The 21,986-nt window shown below is 52.7% G+C and overlaps 6 protein-coding genes across 6 annotated transcripts; 3 read left to right on the forward strand and 3 right to left on the reverse strand.

The window, feature by feature from the left end:
- Positions 1-1,408: 1,408 nt before the first annotated feature.
- Positions 1,409-3,546, reverse strand: LMH87_012204 (uncharacterized protein; the record flags this gene model as incomplete). The annotated part of the gene is made up of 3 exons (XM_056201476.1): positions 1,409-2,768; positions 2,837-2,913; positions 2,974-3,546. 3 exons carry the CDS (start codon positions 3,544-3,546, stop codon positions 1,409-1,411), a joined length of 2,010 nt encoding a protein of 669 aa, XP_056053225.1.
- A 2,169-nt stretch (positions 3,547-5,715) lies between these two features.
- On the reverse strand, positions 5,716-7,771 carry LMH87_012205 (uncharacterized protein; the record flags this gene model as incomplete). The annotated part of the gene is made up of 4 exons (XM_056201477.1): positions 5,716-6,317; positions 6,368-6,648; positions 6,700-6,918; positions 6,969-7,771. The coding sequence occupies 4 exons, from the start codon at positions 7,769-7,771 to the stop codon at positions 5,716-5,718; spliced, it is 1,905 nt and encodes a 634-aa protein (XP_056053226.1).
- A 4,107-nt stretch (positions 7,772-11,878) lies between these two features.
- LMH87_012206 (uncharacterized protein) lies at positions 11,879-12,522 on the forward strand (the record flags this gene model as incomplete). Its single annotated transcript, XM_056201478.1, has 2 exons — positions 11,879-11,996; positions 12,056-12,522. The coding sequence occupies 2 exons, from the start codon at positions 11,879-11,881 to the stop codon at positions 12,520-12,522; spliced, it is 585 nt and encodes a 194-aa protein (XP_056053227.1).
- An 871-nt stretch (positions 12,523-13,393) lies between these two features.
- LMH87_012207 (uncharacterized protein) lies at positions 13,394-15,343 on the forward strand (the record flags this gene model as incomplete). Its single annotated transcript, XM_056201479.1, has 3 exons — positions 13,394-13,474; positions 13,546-14,204; positions 14,260-15,343. 3 exons carry the CDS (start codon positions 13,394-13,396, stop codon positions 15,341-15,343), a joined length of 1,824 nt encoding a protein of 607 aa, XP_056053228.1.
- Positions 15,344-15,676: 333 nt separating this feature from the next.
- Positions 15,677-17,282, reverse strand: LMH87_012208 (uncharacterized protein; the record flags this gene model as incomplete). The annotated part of the gene is made up of 5 exons (XM_056201480.1): positions 15,677-15,830; positions 15,913-16,010; positions 16,073-16,876; positions 16,958-17,174; positions 17,236-17,282. The coding sequence occupies 5 exons, from the start codon at positions 17,280-17,282 to the stop codon at positions 15,677-15,679; spliced, it is 1,320 nt and encodes a 439-aa protein (XP_056053229.1).
- A 1,619-nt stretch (positions 17,283-18,901) lies between these two features.
- LMH87_012209 (uncharacterized protein) lies at positions 18,902-19,682 on the forward strand (the record flags this gene model as incomplete). The annotated part of the gene is made up of 4 exons (XM_056201483.1): positions 18,902-19,061; positions 19,154-19,382; positions 19,472-19,536; positions 19,609-19,682. 4 exons carry the CDS (start codon positions 18,902-18,904, stop codon positions 19,680-19,682), a joined length of 528 nt encoding a protein of 175 aa, XP_056053230.1.
- Positions 19,683-21,986: the final 2,304 nt, after the last annotated feature.

The following is a 21,986-nucleotide window of genomic DNA, read 5'->3' on the forward strand; positions in this document are numbered from 1 at the left end:
GCTGATAGACCCATCCATACAATGCCGCCGACAATTTTTGAGCTCCCTTCATACACCCAATCAGCATCGCTCATGTAATATCTGATCTGTATCCCAATGTCTGGCGAGCGCACGACGTACTTCCCCTTCGCTCATGTGAGATGCACTTGGTCCATGTGATGCGTTACTGCGGTCTCGTCGCCCTCGAAATCCTCGCACATTGGACACTTGACGGTTGGCGCTGCCGGCCTTTTGTTTTGGCTTCTTGCAGATACGCCAAAATCAGCAGGCAGAAAATCTGCCAAGCTCCTTTCCGGTGGCCCTTCCAGATAGTCGTCGTTGCGCACATCGGTATAGCGATGCGAAAATCTTGCACCACCGCCTTCGCGCGCGGACCCGGCACCTGTCCTTGTATTGCTCGAGTCTATGCCGATCTCCCCAGTTCCTTGCCCTTCGCTCCCCGAATCATCACCAGTCGTCTTTTCCGTGCGCTGAACTCGCCCGACTTGGCCTCCGCGCAGGCGCACCTTAATGCCCCGCGGATGATTGCCCGACGTGAGGACCTCGCTCACCACACCCCGCGTTTCTCGTCCTGTAGGCTGGTCTTCCTTGAGGATCATAAAGACACTTGTTCCAGGGACAACCTCTTGCGCTGTAGGCACGGTTCCGGCTGCCTGTTGCGGCGTAGCTGGCGCTCTGTGGCCTTGTCGTCCACCTCGACCACCTCGGCCGCCGCGGCCACCACGACCACCACGGTCGCCTCCTCGTGGAGGCCGTGGCTGACGGTTCTGAGGGCGATCCATTGAGAATCTATGCAGTTGAGTACTGACACCGATGTTTCTGATATTGGTACGAGAGAATGTGCGCAGCATTAGATAAGATAGAGGTTGTGAGTTGCCTAGTTTAAATTTGCAGTCCCATACGCGAACTGGCTACAGCCTATCCGCCTACCATAACCGCCCGCCACCATCATCCGTCCGCAGCACACGGCATCTGCATCTAAGTTAAGATTATTATAAAAGTCCGCGCTACTGTCCACACTCTTCTTTTAACTCGCATCACTTTACATGTGAGTCCTGGTGCATAATAACTGATACATTTCTGTTCTATGTGCGATGAGGTCGTAATGTATATACGATAATATTCCGCGTGCCATATCCTCAGCATGCATGCTGCGTCAAGTCATTCTTCAATAACTCTGAAATGCCCCCAACTCAAGGGCCCAAAAAGCAAAACCAATCCTAAACTCCATGCATGCAGAGAACAATGAGCGTGAGTGTGTATGTATGAATAATGTAGAGAACAAGAACAAAAAGCCACAGGTAGAAGCACACCAAAGTGTTGATATACTAATCGTGACCGCACGCATAATTAAACCAGGTTGAGACAAAACAAACATCAGAAACAAGGTAGCAAAATCCACGGCGTCTCAGACGTCGCCTTTCTTTTGGTCCGGCTTCTTGCGAATGTCGGTCCAGCCGGTACCCCACGAAAAGATGAACATGCACACACAAATGGCTGCAATGGCATAAAACACCTCGTTGACGCCAAGAGAGTAAGACTCAAGAACCTGGGCAATCTTGTCGGCAGGCACAACGCTACCGATATCGGCAGCACCGGCATTAATGATCTTGTCGGCGCCGATTTCAGGCAGGCGGCTGTCCAGTTCTTGCTTCAACTTGGTGTTGAAGAGCGTGTTGACAATGGCCAAGAAGACGGAGCCAAAGAAAGTCTGGAACAGAACCATGGTCGCGGTGGCAACGGAGGCCAGCGCGGGCGGGGTATGCGCCTGGATGGCAATGACGGGCATCTGGAAAGCCATGCCACGGCCGATACCGAGGAGAACTTGGAAGCCGGCCCACGTGAGCGTGTGGGTGTGAGGCGTCCAGGTCGAGAGGAGACCGTTGGCGATGGCGATGATGATGGCGCTCGCGACCATGAACGGCAGGTAGTAGCCGACGCGCTGCACCATGCCGCCGCACACGACGGTGACGACCAGCTGCGTCACGATGGCGGGCAACATGGATATGCCGCTGTGGAGGGGCGACATGCCGCGCACCGTCTGGAAGTAGACGGGCAGGTAGTATCCGGCGCCGAGCATGGTGGAGAACATGAACATGCTGGCCACGCAGGCCGTCCACACCTGGCGCTTGCCGATGATGGGCAGCGGGATCATGGCCGTCATGCCGGCGCGGCGCTCCCACAAGAGGAAGAGCACCACCTCGACGGCGCCGCCGACAAAGAGGCCGATGATGGTGGGCGAGCTCCAGGCGTACCGGTTGCCGCCAAACTCGAGCGCGAGCAGGATCATGACGGCCGCGGGCGCGAAGAGCAGGAAGCCGAGCATGTCCATCTTCTTGAGCGTCAGCTTGCCGGGGCTCTGCACGTACTTGCGCTTGTCGGGGATGTTGGTGACGAGGAAGGCGACGATGGTGATGGCGCCGACGGGCAGGTTGATGTAGAAGCACCAGCGCCACGAGGTGAACTCGGTCAGCGCGCCGCCGATGAGCGGGCCGGCCACGAGGCCCATCTGGCACACGCCGATGAGGATGCCCATCAGCTGCGGGCGCTTCTCCATCGGCGCGCAGGCCGTCACGATGGCGAAGCTGCCGTTGGTCAGGCCCGACGCGCCGGCGCCGGCGACGGTGCGCCCGATGATGATCATGGTCGAGGACGTGGCGATGCCGCAGAGCAGGTTGCCGAGTTCGAAGACGAGGAAGAAGGCGAGAAAGGTCCATTTGGCGTGGAAGTAGGTGTAGAACTTTCCAGAGAGAGGCTGTAGGGCGGCACTGTAGCGTTTTGTCAGCATGATATCAACTTGGATCGGGAGATAGCTGCTGCTGATGATGATGCGTACCTTGCCAAGTTGTAAGTGGCACCATACCAACCGATATCCGTCAACGAGTGGAAGTCACTCGTAATCTTGGGAATAGCCTGCGAAGCAACGTCAGTAAAAGAAAGCCAAATGCACTGTGAATCTCGCCGAGAACCTACGGTAACCAAAATAGACACATCCAGCAAGTACAGGAAGCACGCCAGCGTAATCGCCGTCATGACGGCCCACAGCTTCCAGCCGTGAATGTACTCGGGCTCCGCCTCGTCGGCCTGCTGCTTCAGGTCCCCCGAGTCGGGCGTGTAGGAGCCGTCGCGCTCTACCTCGGTCTCCTCGCCGGGGTCCATGCCGAGGACCTCCTTCATCTTGGACGAGTGCAGCGTGCGCAGGTCCGCCGGCAGGTCGGGCACGGCAGGGATGCCGTCGTCCTCGCCGAGGCCGGAGAAGTCGGGCATGTCGTCCTTGTCGCGGATCAGGCTGCGGCGGGCGGCATTGTACGACAGGCGCACGTCAAACATATCGAGGCCGTAGTTGTTGGTGTCCGGGTTGGTGGCGACCGAGGCGCGCTTCTCCCGCAGCACGGCAAAGTCGAGCGGCTCCAGGTCAATCTCGGGCAGCTGCGGCGGGCGCTCGGTGACGGTCGACACGGAGCGCTGATGGGAGAGCCCCGCGGACGACCCGGCGGACGCCTCCCTGGGCAGAGGGTTGGTGAGGCTTCTTTTTGAGCGACCCATTTTCGGTTCTCGATTTAGGTGTTGATGCCGTCGTTTCTTCGTCAGGTTCAACCCCGAACTGAATTTTTGTCTCCTTTTTTTCCGCAACTTTATTTTCCTGTCGACAAGTTCTTCTTTTCCCCTTTGGTGTTGCAACTCTATTGTCGTTGAGTCGTTGTTGAGTAATGAGTGACCGAGCCTCCTGTGTAAGTGAGGCAGACTACGAGTTGCGAAAAGGGATCGTCAGTCACTGTGAGAGTAAAAACATGAAACAGCATCTACAAGTCACTGCAGGTGGGCACCACAGTATAGATAAAGGAAATACAAATTCCACTTTCTGCAATTAGAGGACGCCTCCGCATGGCAACAAGGGCCATGGCCAACTCTGTCGCCATGGGGTCAGCTTTGCTGCAGCCCTGCTCCCCCCGTCATCTTACACAATGGAGCCCTCTGAGTTGCCACGCTTTGCAGCGCACTTCCCTCATTGAGATTTTCCTAGTTGCCGGATCGCCTTGGCTGCGTGCGCTTCGTCGCCAGCTCGATTCCTAATGCAGCGCCCACTATGCCCGAATCCCGTCCTAGCATGGGGGGCGTAGGCTAAAAGGGTGGTGGTGGTCGCACACAACTCCGTCAGCAGCGCCGCACGGGAAACGCTACCTCAATAGGATAAGACAGTAAGCACAACTCAAATCCCGACTTGGGCTGAAGTGCGAGTGTCGTGCACACTGCGTTTCCTTCTAGAACGCCACTAACAAAATTTATTCTTAGCTTTGAGAGTACGTGATTTGGATCATCTTCTGTAGCAACGTGGTTGTCTCATCTGTCTTGTGGCTGTCCGTCAGGAACTCGATCCACGTGGGCCAGGCTCGCGATCGGCCAGCCTCGATTCACCTCCCTTCTCAACAATCTCTCTTGTTTAACACTGCAATGTAATCCATCATCCCAAAGTCATCTCGGTCTGGCTGTCATCTCCATGTCCTTGTGCAAAAGGTAATACGCGAAAACACGCTGTAGAAGCACTTAATCGGCTAGGTGCCACCCTGGTGGGCATGTAAGCCGAGTCCTCCCCAGCGGCCAATGCTTCTCATTACCTGCCATCCCGATCCGGTAATCGTTATGTTGAAAAGCCGGTCCCGGTCTCCATATAATAATCCCGAGCGGGGAGGCCTTGGGAGCCGCAGATTGCCTTTCGACTTTCGCCTTGCCTGTTCTGAGACCCCTTCTCGAGGCGGGGCGATCTCTATAGTTTTCCGTGTAGGCTGCCCCCATCGTCGCCCTTTCGCTTCGCCTGCCTAGAGTAAGATAGAGCTTGCGTCATGGTGAACACTTTTGACATTCGTCTAATGACACTACCTAGGAGGTATTTTAGAATGACAGCCTTGCCACCATGGCCTTCGATCTCAGACCAGTCGTTCTTGGGATGGCAAGGTCGCATTCGCATCTATCAAGAACCACATGGACAACAACCCTGGTCAACGGGATTCGCGTAGCTCGGCTCCGCTCGCCACGTTGGAAATTCAGCACATGGACGCCTCTGCTACAATGCGAGCGAGGGGCGAGTAGGCTTTGGGATCAGACGACTTTTGTTGTAGATGGTCAACGAGCCTCAGCTGTGGCGCCATCTCTCCATCTGAGCAAGCCTCGTTTTACGCGACAATGCCAATGCCGAGCCATTTGACATCATGGGACTCACATCTTCTTTCCCACCAAGTTCATCTCCTAAGCCGGACAGGTTCCGTTATTATAAGATAAATAATCTGTACAGTTCCAGTTTTGGCACCAAGTGAGATGGGCGCGCCGCCGCCAACTTGACAGGGCCGCCCTGTTGTATCCACATTCAATGCCTGCTGTCGTCCGACCCCCCGGACGCAAATCCACAGGGCAGTATTGATGTACCAGTAATACTGGTGGTGTTGGCCTTATGGATACATGGACAATTAGTCGCATCTTCCATGGCAAATTCCGCGCTGCATATGTTGCAACATGGGGATGTCAATGGCTAGCGCACCACGCCGTCGTTCCCTGTGGCATCGCGCATCAGCGCCCGACCCATCTTCTACTTTGCACGACGTCACATCAAGTAAGCTGGACATGGCTAGTTCCGATGAAGGGCTCGATTTGCGCTCGTGTCGTATCGTATCATAAATGACAGATTAAAGAAATGAAAAACAAAATGCTGTACAAGAATCGTTATTGCATATCCCCCCAGGGTCCAAAAATATCCGCCATCCATGACATGTCATTAAAATCAATAGGTTCACCGTCTACCATTGTATCCAATAGCATAGGCTGTTCGGTTGCCGCCCTGCTGGCACTGTTTTGCTGGCTGTTGGGGGTGGGCATAGTACCGAAATGCTTGGACACAATGGGCTGCCACATGACGCGCAAATTGCGCATCTGCTTTGCGCCTTTTTGGAACAAATTGCCCTGGACCTGTTGGTCGCGCATTGGGTATACGCTTGCCGTTCTTTCAAATAGCTCAATCGTTCTGTCCACAATGTCCAGCACATCGACAGTCTGCCGCACCACCTCCTTGTCCCAGGTCGGATTGTCGGAAATGGTAAGTCTGTATAGCATGACCTGCATGGTGGATAGAGCGACGTATGTGTGTAACGGAAGACCTGCAATTTCGCCGAGTGGGATCGAAAAGAACGAATCATAGAATGCGCGAATGCAAATGAGGCATTGGTACATGGACTCGACGCTTTGTGTCTCTGGTATTCGTTGGTTGGAAAACAAGCCGATAGCGTGAATTTGGCATTCTGTCGAAACCAAATGTGTAATAATGGTGTCTATTACATGTTAGCCATGCCAATATATCTTGAAGAATGATTGAACGAACAATTGGTGGCAAATCGTGGTGGTAGATTCGCTTTGATGCTGTTGAGTCTCTCCAGGAGGCTCGGTTTATAGAGATATGATGGAATGTCCTTTTCAGGTGCGTTAGGGAGCAAGTCTTGCATGAGCAGACGGTGTGCTTCGTCGCAGATTCTCTGTATTTTGATGATTGTTGCGAGCATAGAATCAAGGTGCTGATCATCGCCGCGTTCAAGGATGCTCAGGGATTCGTCCATATGGCTGGTCCATGGCAGTGTCTCTGTTCGCGCAGTAAGGGCATTGCATCTACTGCAGTTAGCAAGCCATGGCAGTAAATGGGTGCTAAACGGGACTTACATTGATGTGAGAAACCACAGCGTCAGGACAGCTCTTCGCTCGTCCATTGTGCGTGCTTTCGGCGTAAGAGTACTCATATTCCAGGCTTTGAAGCCAACGGAAGAGAAGTGTTCTTGGTTCGGCGGGCGCATCATTCCCTGTTCGTAGATAACCAAGGTCGCCAACTGCGAGAACAGAACGACAAAAGGCCTGGCACCCGGTCCTGTATTTAATGTGGCCCTACACGCTGTATTAGCTTAATGATTTTCGTTCGACGAGGACAGACATACCATCCCAGATTGGCAACAAGGCCCTGTACAATGTCCATGTTGCGCTCGTGATTCATTATGATGCGCTCCGACATTTCTCTTCGCACTTTGTCTCTTAAGAATGATTGCTGGGAGTGGGAATCTGAAGCCAAGTTCATGATGGAAAGCCACAAGAAGGGCCTCTCCATTTTGAGAGCTTTGGCACTCATGTCCGAGGGGAGATGAAGAAATGGCAGGCCAGGTAGCCAGGTGCGAAACTTTGCCAGATAGACATCAGCTTCCTCAGCCGTTGGGTCGCGCAGTAATTGGCCGCTGGACATGTTTGGGTCAATTGCGTTGCCCCGGTTCATACTGGGGCCATTGTGTCTCTCAGTGGTCGCGGCCTGGGCCAGCGAGTCCAAAGCCGCGGTCTGCGATCTCGTTTGCTGCGGGACATGCTGCATATGGCTGTAGTCTAGGTGTTGACGATGTTGCGCGATCTGTTCCTGGAGTTGCTGCTGTTGCTGTTCTTGGCCGGGATGTCCTTGGGAGTTTTTGAGTATAGAGACGAGGTCATCGAGCTTCTCTTCGAGCTGGGCGGTCCGCGACGCAGCCGTTCTCTTGGCAACCTTTTTCCTCGCCGTGGCGATAGGCTGGCAATCCTTTCCGAGGCGGCTGCAGCGTTCGCATGCGCCCCCGGCAGCGGTTAGAATGCACTTGCACTTGGCGCGGGAGCAATTGGTGCAGGACTGTCCGTAGCCGGCCGGACGAGAGCTGGCCCCAGAGAGCGAGGACGGGGACATTCCTGCAGACACAGGCGGCAATGCAGCCGAGCGATCAAACATAGAATGAAGCCCGACTGTCTGGACAGGCGCAAAACCCGCTGGGAATGGGTGGCTGTTTGGCTGGCGTTGGGCGCGTTGGTAGAGTGGTTGGCCGCTGAACCCCGGACAGTTAGTTGGCGGGCGCTTGACTTGGAGGGCCTCGAGGCCTGTAGGTAGGGGAAGCCTCCCGCTGGAGCAGCGCTGTACAATGGACGACGACTAGCAGGCTGGAAAGGGCAGCGCAGCGGACGAACAGGCGTTGATGGCAGAACAAAAGCAAAGCGTGGGCGCGACGAGAAACGGGCGGGATTCATCCAGTTAATGTAGGACGAAATCCGAGCGTTGAGAGCCCCCGCCGGCAGTGGCCTGGGCGATGAAGTGACGTGATGAAAGCCGGGTTGGGCTGAGTAAGCCTGGATGCTGGCGCGCTGACAAGTGTGTGCCTGCCAGACACGGTGGGCAAACGGGCGAAGCGTTGGCACCGACCGGATGCAACGATTTGCCAGTCACAATACTAATACTAATACGATTGCCAGGAAGTCAGCATCTTCGCTGCACAATCACACTGCAGTTTGTGTTACCGCCCTTTATTGCCGTCTTCCCCGACAATCCAACATCGCAGCCACGGCCAGGTTCTGCGTGATACGATGGCCCAACAAACTCAATGCGAGCGAGCAGCACAGCCCGTCAGCCCCAGAAGAGTCCGTTAAACATTGGCAGAGACTCAGCTGGAATCGAAGTCAAGCCATGTGAAAATTCCCTACAAAGGCCACTCGCAGACCAGCTCTTGCTTGCCCTCGGCCGATTGTAGCTCGGTCAGCACACCACTCAGTATTGCCTGGGCTAGGACGTCTGAGACACCAACAGTACAGCGAAGATGGCGAGTCACTTCCCCCAGATCTCCGAGCAGCGGCGACCTGGCTTTTAAATATAACTGGCTGAGATGCTCTGCAACTGGATCTACTGCCCCGTCCTCCTTTGCAGGCGATGCTCAGTTTCCCTCCAGCAAAGTATTTACCTGTCTGGGTGCAAGCGGGATTGTCATCCGATCATCAGCGCTGCGGGAAACTTTACCTCAAGTGGCAAGGCGCTGGCCACGGCCCAGAGTCCTAACGTTAGCACGCTAGCAGCTCGAAGCTCTACCGAGTGCAAGGCGCACAGCCTACTCTCACCAGCTCTTAGAATGCATTGGCACTCATGATAAAATGCATTTACAGTAATGCGTTGCTGCAAAGGGCGAACGCGCAAAACAGCGGCCAGAGAAGTCCCCTGTCGAGTTTGTGTTCCGCCTTCTGATCGCGGTGCAGTGTATTAGTCCCGCCACGGCCGCCCGTGCGAAAGCCGACGCTACCAGCGCTGAAGCGGCGACTTGCTAGCCCTACGGGAGATCGACAATTCAAGGACATTTGGATGATGGCTTGGAGCCATGACTGATGCAAACCAAAATTCATTAAGCATGCAGCTGAATTCACGAAAGGTCATCTCATTCAATGGCAATGAAGGCAAAATCTGCGCTGCATTTGGTTTACAGAGCTACGGTTTATCATGCTACAGTCCGGCAAGAATGGCTTGATTCTGGATGCTTGGAGAAATAGGCCCCCTTCTATGGCATCGGTGTCGAGGGGCAGCACATTGGTCTTGCAGATGCCCAACTCCGGCGGGTGGCGGTTTCCGTGACAGTCGTGCAGCGCAAAGAAGAGCTGTATTTGCTTTTCACCAAGGCTTTGAACTTGTCGACCGATAGAGGCTTCCAAATCCTTGATGTTCCGTTCAGTTCTGGATATTGTGAACAACTGGCTTTCGGCTAGTATGCGAGCGCCTTTGGCGATTTTCGTGCTCGCGACAACGCCTTGGCTTTTGCCCATGATCTCTCCTATGATGAGCAGCACGGGGATAATTATTTTATTGTCATGATTTTTCGCCTTTTTGTTGTGTTTCTTCTTGTTTGCCGACTTTCTTCTCCGGAGCCAGTCTTCAAAATCAACCGGCTGCAGTCCAGTTGGAACATCGTTTACTGCCGTCTTCCACTGCATAGATCGGACGTACAGATTCGGCAGCGGAGACGGATGCTGAGATAGCTTTTCGTGCTGGATGACCTCCATGGAGTCGTCACCTGCTATGCTCTCCCACTCAGATATTACTCTTCCCGCAATATCTTTCCGCGCGCCCATTCGCCGTGCGCAACAATCATCTGAGCAGCGTCGAGAAAGGCCCGGGGCAGGCCAGCATACCCTGGTCCGTGCTGTTCGTAGAGTTGCACTTGTTGATCGACATATCGCAGAATCTGCAGCGATATTGTCAAGATCGCTTCCAGTCCTCCCTTCGAAATGAAATTCTCCATCCTCAGGATTGTTTCCAGCGTGACGTCGCTTGCGTAGCTCTCTTTTGGCTCCAAAGCACATAGACCATTCATTTTTGCTAGTCTCCGGCTGCGACTGTCCAGGATGCGCAGATAAAAGACGGTGATCTCTTCGCCCTGTTGCATATCGCGCAGTGCATGAACAGTATGACATCCGATATTTTCGTTCCAGGCTTTCTGCGCATTGTTGTTACAGGCGTGGTTGATGCGACACGCATGCTCGAGGATTCCTCCTTTAAGGCCATTGGCGCCAATGGGAAGCGCATTCGTTCGAACGGTTCACATGTACTGCTCAAATACGCTGTTGAACTCATGAATATCTCGAAGCGACTGGAAAATATTGAGTTGAGTGCTATCGAAAGCCTCTGCCTTTCGAAAGACAATGTTTCCTAATTCTTTACTGTCCGATGCCTGGTATTCGTAGAAGGGGGTTTTCGCCTAAAATTCGTGTACCGCTCGGGAACGACTCGTGGCAATGAGTCCTTCGCCCTCACGAGGAATGTCTTCTAGAGCGAACATTGCGGTAGACTCCAATGGTATTTTCCTAGCGGCATGTAGAGAGTAATGGCGCATAGTGAGTATGGATACAGATCAATGCAATCACCCTTCAAATATAGACGTGTGCCCAAACTACTGTCAGCACTCCGTGACTGAAGCGCAAACGGAGGCACAAACGGCCTGCAAGGCAGACATGCACCCGGCCGAGAGGGACATTCAATTATCTTGGCGTTTCTGCCAACACACAGCAAACGCAATCATCAGTTGCGTGGCGCCAGAAAGCCTGCAGCACGGCAGTCCCGTGCGTGCAACATGGTGAAGTACCCATACATGCAGTCTTTCATCTCTGGCCAATCCTCGCCAGACACACAGTAATGCATGTGCAGGTTTCGAAAGAGCTGGCCGACTCAGCGGTACACTGCATGCATAGCCTAGAGAAACACGCAAGTCGTAGGGTTGACAGTATCTTGGCAGAAGAATTGCAACTGCACTCAGAGTTTCCCGCTAGCGTGAAAGATTAACGGAAGAGTACATCGCAGTGAATGCTAAGGAAGCTAAGGCAGTTTACATTCTTAATAACCAGATAGCGATGAAGAAATAATGCTCTGCTCACATAGGCGCGATTCTGTCTCTATACTAAAAGACATGGCATTTAAAGGGCGCGAGAGAGCTACGGCAAAACTATCTGTAGCTGCAGCAAGAAGAGTAACAGCCGTCGTCTCTGGCCATGCAAGCCATGTAAACAGTCTTTCATAATTGACGCGGGGTAAACTGGTGCCTGTCTTGAGACAAAGCTGAAAGCCAGACAAAGAGTGCGCCCAGTGGCTTGACGTTGCATTCGGGCGAAGGAGTTTCCGCTGCTGCACGTAATCAGCTGTACGCGTATGCATATATTTACAGACGTAACTGGGTAAAATGCCCTTTGCTTAGTTAATTAGCCTGATGGCGAAAGAATTTACTTGGTCACGTTCTGGCCAGTGAATTAGGCACTGACGCACCGTCGTAGCCACGCACAAGGCAGACAGCTGTATGCCTCTTCATGCAAGCCTTATCACTCGCCGTGAACAGCCAAGGGATCCTTGCATCCATGCCCAAGCATCAAGTGGGCGCCTCATAACCCCTCTTTCTGTTTTATTCTGCCTCTACCTTGGACTATCGCGTCTCTTCCCTTGTCGTACTTTGACAAGCCTATTCTGACAAGGTCGCGTCTCGCTGAGACTCCTTACTTGCAGCAATACAGCGCCATTTCCTGTAGAGAACCGAACAAAAAAATGCCACTCTTTTCGAAATACGAGAACGGAAAGTTTCGCAGTGGAAACTGGTACTGCGGCTGCGATGAGGAGGCCAGATGGTACACATCCAGCAAAGAAGGCAGTAAGGGCGAGCGATGTTTGTTCCGTCCACTTCCCATAAAATCTTGAATGTGTATAGTTAATAAGAGAAAACAGTTGCACGGTGCAAGCAGTCGGGAACCGACCACGACTGCAAGTTCTTTCTCACAGAGAAAGATGAGGCCGAGGCCAGACTGTCGAAGTCTGTCACGGTTTCTCCATCCACCCCAAGAACGCCCCTCTCCCAGCGTACCGTCGAGGCGATGCCAACACCAAACACCGGTTCAAGCTCGAGGACTCTCTTTGGCGGCGGCAGCAGAGCACGCCGAGTCGCGAGCATGAGCGACTCACCCACCGCACGCCGCTTTGTCGACGCCGACGGTGATGACGGCGACCTGGCAGACTTTGTTGTACGGCAGCTGAGGCAGGATGGCATCGCATTGAAGAGCTCCACCGAGTCTGTAATCCGGTATGCCATTGGCAGCCGGATCGGAAAATACGAGGCTGCACAGAAGAATTCCAACGACAGCCTGACGCTCGCACTCGAGAAGTTGGATAGGCTGGAAAGTGGCGCGTCCGGTTAGGCCGGTTTTTTTTTATGTATACATTAGTATGACTCTGTGCAAGTCACAATATTCGAGGAGCATCAGCGACAGCCTATTTGAGAGCGTCGTACCTTGCATGGCTTGATTCACAGCCGATGTACGCTCTCTTACTTTTGTATTTGTTTATCAACGCCTGACGTGACATCTCATTTGTTATTACCTGTGATATAATACTTAAAGAGAAAAAGAGGTTCCTGGTTCATAACTTTCGAGATGAATAGAATTTAATAATCAACATATCAATGTAGTGTAAGCTCATATGTTTAACGAGACGGCTCTTACCCGGTGGCCTAAGGCCACTAAGCAGCCTTGTAGAGACCCCCTCCACAGCGCACTGCCTATCACCTCCCCACCAATTTGCATTACCTACTCCGTACATACCAACGAGATTCTCGCCTCGTCTTTCTTGTCAGGTTGGTCGCTAGTTGGAATCAGGTACAAGAGCTCACTCGCGTCTACCTTGCTGCTGTCCCGCAATGGTATCTCACCCACAGAAATGCCCCCGACGGATCCAGTCGAGCCCAATGCTCATCAAGCTCGCCGCACACGCCAGAACCCGGTATCGTGCCGTTTGTGCCGGCTGAAGAAACTGAAATGCAACCGCCAATATCCTTGCTCCAACTGCTCCGCCCGTGGCGTTGGCTGTGAATATTTTGCACGAATCCCTGGTTCATCATCCACGGACGTCGCGGACCAAAGACAGGCTTTACCCGCAGCAGCTGAAAGCGCGGGCTTCCAAACTCGCCTTGAAAGGCTTGAAGAGGCGGTGTTTAACAAGCAGCAGGATGGCAAACCCTCTGTTTCTACTGCAACGGAGCCATCCAATCGCGGGACATTAGCTACCACGATCATGCCAGGTTTCGCTTTCAACGAGGAGCATGAAGCGACATCAAGACGGCTTGAAGACATTGGCACGCTTGGCAACCCTGCTGTGAGTCTCTATAAAGATGACAAGACAGCCAATGTCTACTGAGCTGGCCCCGCAGCTAACCCGATTGCCAGTCTAGAGCGTGTGTAGCCAACATACGATTCCAAGTTGAACCGATAAGCCAGCTACTAGAGAATGTATCAGCTACGCGGAACGAGGCAGGTCCCCGGCCACCCTACTTTCAGCTACCTACCAGAGTCGAGGCGATGACATTGTCCCAGTACTTTCTGGACAATGTCCAGTACCTTCATCCCGTCTTCCAGCCCTATTGCCTGCAGCGCGTGATAGACGCTGTGTATATGCACCCACATGCCCAAGTCCAGAGCAAAGTGGCAGATGTCGCGCTGCTGCTCAGCATGATTGCTAGTGCCAGTCATCTATGGAGACCACAGAGAAGCAAATGCTTGGTCTTCTTATCTGCGAAAGAAGCTGCTTCCATGTCCTTGATCTGGAGCAATGCAGCGTTGGATATACTGGAGTATTCGAAGCGAACTACTGCTGTATCGATTGAGGATCTCCAGGCCACAATCGTCATATCCTACGTCATCTACAATTCCCAAGGGTTCTCACCCATGTTTCGTTCGCTTCACAGCAACATTATCATGATGGCTCGAGACCTTTCATTGCACAAGACTGATAGCCCCCGAAGAAACAGAGAGGCAGACTTGCCGCCATTTCAGATTGAAGCTGATGTAAAGAGAAGACTATGGTGGCACATTGCTGCCACAGACTGGTAAGGCCCAGCCGTTACTGATCAGCCTTTTTACTAATGCTAAAGCGCGACAAAGGTTGCTCGCATTTACCCCCGGACCACAAGAGGGCACCTATTCTATCCAGCCGTCACAGATGCATGTGAGTCAGCCGCGTGATCTCGAAAGCTGCGATCATGACGCCGGGACTGTTTCACTGCTGCCTACCTCCTACTTTTTTCAGCGTGTTCGGCTAGCAGAGATCTGTCGCGCGGTGGTTGACTCCCTGTCCCCCCTTGACATGATCGAGAATGCAAACTACGAGCAAGTCATCTTTTTGGACGGCAAATTTGAAGACTTGGTCAGAAGTCTGCCGGCCTTTTTTTCGCTAGACCATGAGAACGAACTCTTGTATACTGCACCGCAGCTTACCCTCCAGCGCTATCTGATCCACCTCGGGATCTATACCAGACGCAGCAGGCTTCACCAGCCTTTCGTGGTAGCGGGTTTCACCGATCCCAAATACACGTTTTCCAGAACTGCTTGTCTGGCCTCCTCACGCACAGTTCTACAGATTTGCTACAGGTTGGAGGAAACGAAGCATGAGCTAGAGTTGATCCCCGCCAGGCTTGCAACCGTGGTGCACCACGTCTTCATGGCCGTTGTTGTGCTCGTGATGGATCTCTGCTCGAACAAGGTGGAAGGACTCGAGGAGCAGCGGCATGCTGAAGTCATCCGAGCGTGTAGGATGCTTGACAGCTTAAAGCAAGACTCCGCCATGGCCGCGAAACTGGCGCACCCTCTCATCGAGATCCTGCAGAAACACAAAGAAAGGCTGCAGCAAAGCCAGTCACCGGCTGTGCCTTTCACGGTGGAGGCACCACCTGCTGATAGCGGGATCAGTCAAGTCTCTCTGGATCCGTCGAGCGATTTCCACGGGCCATTGTCCGACACTATCGGCCAATATACATCAGCGACGATTCCCAGTGGCGGTGGCCAGCAGCCAGCAGCAAGAGCAGAACATGAACAGCAACCATATGACAGGGAATGGGAGTTTGATGCCATGATGCAGCAGTACATTGATTTGGGCGAAAACATAGATGGGCATTCTTGGAGTTCTCTTTTCGATGACCTTGATTCTCACCATACGACGGATACCGGGGGCGCTGTTTTTTATGGCTAATGTGCCGAGCTCGACTCAAAATTCGCCCTGGGTTCTTCAACTCACATAGTTTTAGTTGACACGAAACAAGCGCTAGCAGCAAAGGAATCCATGAGATTCAGGTATATCTTTTATAATTCTTATCTAGAATATGTGGTAGACACTGCGACCTGGTCACGTAGGCCTGCCTACTAGGAGTGGGTGCTTTAGCATAATTTCATGCTGGTGTCCTAAATACAGATCCCTATCGCTCATTTCACCATGAGACGACAAAAGGCCGAGTGGGAGAGAAAGAGAGGTTGGCCCGCTGAACAGTCTCTTCTCAGGGTCATTGCCCTGGGGAAGCGAAGAAACTCATTGCCGTGCAAATATTACCCTCTCCATTTTGAACCGCGCCACAAAGATGAGAAGGGCACCCAAAACAAGGGATACCCCTGTGTAAATTGACAAGGCAAGATATCCGTAGGATCCGAGCAGCTGGCCACTAATGGGGGTACCGAACAAAGCTCTGCGATTTTATAAATGGATATAATTTAGCAACGGAACTGTTTAAAGAGGTGCATTCTAGATGGAAAAGTATCAAAACTCACGTCAAAGCAACTGAGCCCATGAGAAATCCCACTGCTGTGCCGTGGAGCTCCGGGGGTACCAGGTGAGCCGCGCAAGCCGACTGCAGACTCATAATAGCCTACGTATATGATTAGCAAATTCAAAACTTTGTGGTATTAGGGGGGAGGGGACAATACGTACACCGGACGTAAGTCCGTATGCTAGACACCATACAACAAGCGCCCCGGAGCTCTTTGCTGCGGTCCAGCACAGCGCAGTGGCTCCCGATAGCAGAGCTGCTGTACCGCAGATGTTGAAATGCCCATAGCGATCTGCCAGAATCCCCGGCAGAACTCTGCCAAAGAGAGATGCAGCATTGACAATCGAAACCAAGTAAAACGCAAAACTGGTGGAATGGCCTAGACTCTGCGCGTAGGAGGTTGCATAGAAGAATGGACTGAACATGCCGAGGTACGAAATGGCAAGCCCCGAGCAGAGCACCAGGAAGGTGGTGTCTTTCAAGAGCGAGACGAGGCCTTGTTTATGTGTCTTGGTTCCCTGTTGGAGGATTTTGTGTCTTCCATGTCCCTCTGCTGTTTTGTCACTTTGCTCTTCCTCGGTCAACACACGATGCTGTTGATCATCAGCGGCGTTCTTCGCTGGTGGGGTGACGGTCAAGACCGCGGCAACGAGAAGCGGAAGCATGATGAACCCGACGATGCGAATGGTCCAGCCAAAGCTCACACCATTCTTATTGAGGAGCTCGTTTAGCACAACCGGCCAGATGATCCCCCCGGCGGACGATCCTCCCACCGTTACCCCCATGGCTAGTCCTTTGTTCTTGTCAAAATATCGAGAGACGGTCGCGATCGCCGGACAGAAGAGGCAAGACATGCTGGCACCCAGGAGCACGGCTTGCGCAAGAAAGAATTGATAGTACTGCTCGCAAAGCGAAATCATGAAGACTGCAACAAGCATTGCCAGGCCGCCGAATATGAGAAGTGCCTAGCATTGGATCTCCTTTAGCTGTCTATTTCATCGTGTATTTTGGAGGGGGGCGGGGCGAGTAGGAGGGCTTTTCCATACCGTCGGTCCGATACGATCAACCAAGATACCAGCGATAGGAGCACCGGAAAAAAGCGCAAAAGTAGAGAAGGAACCGATCCATGAGATGTCGAAGCTAGAGTGGTTGCTCAGTTGATGTGATTCGTAGTAGGCCTGGAAAACACCAAATGCATTGAGAAATCCAACACTGCAAAAGAAAGTGAAGAAGGCCCCCATTATAGTCAGCCATGCTCGAAACCTGTCATTTTGTCAGTATGCTTTGTGAAGATAATAATTAAAAGAAAAGGTATCCGACGGACGTGTGTTCGGAGCCGCTGGCAGCGGTAGGAGTTTGGATTTGGCTCATATTCAGAGAGTGCTTCGTCTTCTCTACACTCCGGATGACAAAAATCTGATTTTTTTTGGAAAGATGGACAACTCAATACCAAATGGTCTTTTCGCTATATATGAAAACATTTGTCGGGTATGACTTATAGTAGCCATTGCAGGCTCCGAGGAGGTCACTCGGAGGGTTCGTGGAAAGTCCGGGGAGCATAGTGGAGACTTGCGTCCATGCTCGGAGCATCCATGGAGCTTGGAATACAACGTTCCATGGGTCTCCGAGCAGATAGTCCTACCAGTAAGGTCCTGGAACTGCTCTAGTAAGGATATCCATCAAGAATGGTCCTATTTCGGTATAAAGAGCATGCTCGGGGGGGGGGGGGGGGGGGGGGGGGGGCAGACGGGGCTAGAAAAGGCAGACAGGGCATCGTTCGTGCAGACTCAACCACAAGATCGTAGACTACGCTCTTCTGCTATGATTTCTCGGGATATTTAATTAAGTTTAGGGGATATAACTGATGTAATTCAGCAGACGCAAGGTCGAACAATCCTAAGAGAAGGTAGACCGTCACCAGACATCGCCACTGGGTACTATGTACTCGCCGGCAGGGGTGGCGGAGACAAGAGAGAAGAGAGGGGGGTATTATAGGTCAACACTCTGACTTTATCAAGCTTGAATATTCACCCAAGCTTTCTTAGTTCTATATGCTATTTTACAAAGATTCCTGCCATTGTCTGGAGTGAGGAGTTGTGACTCATCAAGATCGATGCTGTTTTCCTCTACATTGAAAAGCTTACCTTTCATGAGTGAAGCCGGAGTGAAAGTGCGTCACGGAGTGAAAAACAGCTGGCATATGTTGAGAAAACGTCAATTGATGCCCTTTGAGACTTTTTCTTTGGCCGCATCGTTCTCGACCGGCATCGACTGCTGCAGCGCCTACGGCGGCCATGCAAGTCTCAAGCCAGCCGGCCGACCGGCCGGCCACGCTCCGTTTGCGAGCAACAGCGCCCAAACTACCGGGCATGGGCCGCGATCAATGATTGACTTCCTTCTTCTCGTTGAACAACATGTCGCAAAGTTGAAAAGCCGGCAGATGCTCAGAGTCCGCTTTCTTGTCAATATGACGGCCCTTTTGTGCATACATCACACGCCGAGACAGCTGCGTGATGTCTGTGGAAAACGCCCTTTCCGAGACAAAGACTCGGAAGACGTGCGGAAAGCAATGTCGCTGGGAGATGCATTGCATCGACGACAACATCGCTCCCGTGGGCTATTTGGGCGAGGAGTTGCAGATTTTCCCCCGCACTGGGCGAGTTGTGCCGAAGCTCTCGGGAGGGAAGCTGACTCTTGGGCACGGCTGAATGAAGTTTTACCTGTGCAGATTGTTGAAACATGCGTATTTTACGAAAAGAGCCAGTTGCTTTCTGCCACGTCTGCCGAGCCGTGTACTTTTGTTGCCGTCTGGGAACGATGAATTGCCGTGATCGCTTCTTTGGGCTTGTATAAATATGAGCCTTTGGCCCAGGTTTCCTTCGCTTCTTCTCCATCATCACACATCTCACAGCATCTTTACAGCTAAAACACCTTCGCCACTTGACCACCTTGTCAAATCAAACCCATCACTCCAAAAAAAAAAAAGCACAATGTTTGCCAACTTTCTCCTCGCAGCTCTCCCTCTCGTTCCCGCCGCTCTGGCTGGTACGATGCAGTACCCCACGGTCATCCCCGGACCAGGACTCCCGAGCCTCGAGTCTCTCGGCCTCACCTCTGAGCTGCTCTACAAGATGGAGCCCACCACTCCCAGTACGTCTGTTTTGGCGCGCACAACTCATCTCGCCCTCGTCCTTGTAACACGGGAGTACAACGGCTAATCAAGTATGGCTACAAAACAAAAGAGGTCGACGCAAGGGACGCACTCGCCGCCAACTATGTCGCCAAATGTGATAGTGACCCTGCTGCCTACGTCGCCAAGGGCGATCTCCAGGCCTGCCTCAATTACCTGAACGCCATCGGCTCCCGGGACTGCACCGTTCCCGGTGACATGAGGCCCATCCGATACTGCGTCGCCGGCCAGGCTGACGTCAACGGGCTGTCCATTACTGGCGTCGTCCAGACGACGCGCTGGTATGTTTTCCCCTTCTTTCTCTCTTCCCTCTTGCCACGTATTTCTGGGGAGGTGGGTGTAGGGGCTAACCTTGCCGCAATTCGAAAAGCTCGGCTGTCGCGCATGCCGTCAACTATGTCCTTCAAAGCTGCGTGCGAGACCAAAAGGCTGCTGGTAAGTCACTATAAGCACCACAGGACCTCTTTGTTCGATGGTCAGGTAGCTAACGCGTGATGTTTCTCGCAGGCTCCGAGGCCGCTTTTAACAATGGCGATGTCATCGTTAGCTCTCTCGTGACGGGCTTTGCGTGCCGTTCTTAGTTTCTCGCAAAGTGGCATTTGAGCAGTTTTCTTTTGCACAAACAAGAAAGCGAGCAGTTAACACAATGAGTGCAGGATTCGGAAGTGAGTATCGAAGAAAAGGCAATAGTTTCGGGAGAGAATTGGACTGTCGTTACTTTATACAGACCATCATCACCTATACAACACTGTCATTACCGTTATAACACTGTCCTCGCTTGTATAAGACTGCCTTCAGTGCCATGTAACAGCCATGACGGCTACTTACATAAGCTATAGTTGGACACCTGGTTAATGCTCGTTATTGAGATTAATACCTAGTCTTTTGCCAGCTGGCGTAGCAGTACAGGAGAATGTTACATGCCATGAACCAGTGTAGGGTAGTACCTGCTTAGTCTACGCTAGCACGACATATCTGATTAAAGCACACGGGATGTCACGTCAGGGCGCCAAGTGTGTGAGTCGCGCGGACATGGGGGTGGGGAATTCCGAAAGACTCGATCTGCGATATCACATAGTCAATCTGGCATCAGATAGGTATGCGACCCGACTGTCAGGCTTGTGCTGTTGGGTGTGCGCGTGGGTGGCGGCTCCCGAATCATTGGCTGCCACGCCGGGTTAGCCGGTTTACGTTCGGTGTAGATTAACCGTTCTCTTTGGGACTCGCACAATGCCACATCTGGAGGTTAGTTGAGGATGAAAAAAACCTTCAGAAACGCAATTTCTGCTGAGCCGGATGCGGCAGAGCGGGACAACAGAAAGAGAGCGGCCGTGGGTATTACGACGGGAGTAATCCTTGGCCGCGGGTCGCACCAAGGATATAAACTGGAGACGAAAGACGGTCGTTGGGTCGCTTTGGCATTTTTTCCACAGTAATTGCCAACTGTGGAAAGAGTCGACTTTAGTCTAGACTGTGGTCCAGTTTCGTCGCTTGGATATTTTTCTTCGTGTTTTGTTATTTTTAGAAGCAAGTCTGGACTCTCCAAAGAACAGTGAAAAGACGGATTCCAGCAAGCAGTTGGCAGCATGCTGAAACAGGGCTAGAGCGAATCTCCCAATCTTCCATGTTGTAACAGGTGCAATTGTAACAGGTGTAAGCTCGTGCAAGTGCAAGACTGGACTCGCCATTGCTCCTTTCTGTTTGATTTTCTCTGCCATGACCAGGATTCTCTTTGCTGTTGCTACATTGGGACCACGGTAGGGCTACTGAAATTGGGGGCGTGATGCATGTCACTCCGGGCGGCGTTAATACGAAGCCGGTGGCGCACCCTAAGGCTAGACACGATTGCAATTTTGGTAGTAAGTTGACCTGCGGCGTGGTGGGCAAAAGAACAGGACCATTTCGTCTGCAGGCTGTCAGTGCTGCGCCCGCGCTGCCAATGCGCAGCAGCATTGGAAGATTGGCGCTGGGCTTTGGCCACTGGATCCTGCCTGGATCTGGGTGGCCATTGGAGTTTTGTGAGCTCTCTTTCGTGATGGCGGCCGGAGCAAAGTGCCGGAACGCCTTGGGAACGCGAGAATCGAGATGCTGTATCATGCTGGTGGGGGGAGATGACGGTGGGTGTTTGGTTCTGTTCCCTGCTAGCGAACAATAAATACAGATTGCCAGCAACGCTGATCGTCCCCTTGGTTCTCTGTCTGCTTGTCAGTTTTCGCTCTAGCGCCCTGGCCGAACGAGGAGCATGCCGACACATCAGAAACATGCTAAAAGCCAAGGGCGAACGGGTGGGCATGCGATGATGAGAGTGAGCACTGGGACGCCAAAGCATTCGCCTCGATCCATCAAACGGAGAAGTGAAAACAAAAAAGGGCCACCCACGGTGACACCTACAGCACAGGGGTACGGATACAACACAGGCAGATACCTAGCCCACGGCGCGTGCCGCCAACGAAGCCACGCCGGCGCTGAGCTGAAACCTTGGCTGCCACGGCGCAGAATCTTTGTGGCCAGAGAAGGACGCGACGCAGGACCACCCGTAGACCTGCAGACTTGATACGGGGTCCTTTTTGCTTGAGCAGAAACGAAAGCTCGTACTTGGACCGGATTTTGTGACGGCTGCATTCTGTCAGTCTGTTGGTGAAGCTCCCGTTTGATGGCAGGAGCTTGGTGTCGCACCCGTCTCGTACGCGTAGCCTTGCACCTTGGACATGGAATAATAATGGTGACAGGGCCTAATAACCCGGGGGGTTGTGCTAATTTTAAAGTCGGCCCAGGTTGCGGTGTAGTGATGAGGAGCAAGGTTAGTGCCGTACCTTGATATTAGCAAGGCCGCCGCAGAATAGAACGCAGTTGCAGGGGAAGGAGCATGTTCGTACCGGCACATT

This window comes from Akanthomyces muscarius, chromosome 4 (assembly GCF_028009165.1).
Source record: "Akanthomyces muscarius strain Ve6 chromosome 4, whole genome shotgun sequence".
NCBI classification, from domain to species: domain Eukaryota; kingdom Fungi; phylum Ascomycota; class Sordariomycetes; order Hypocreales; family Cordycipitaceae; genus Akanthomyces; species Akanthomyces muscarius.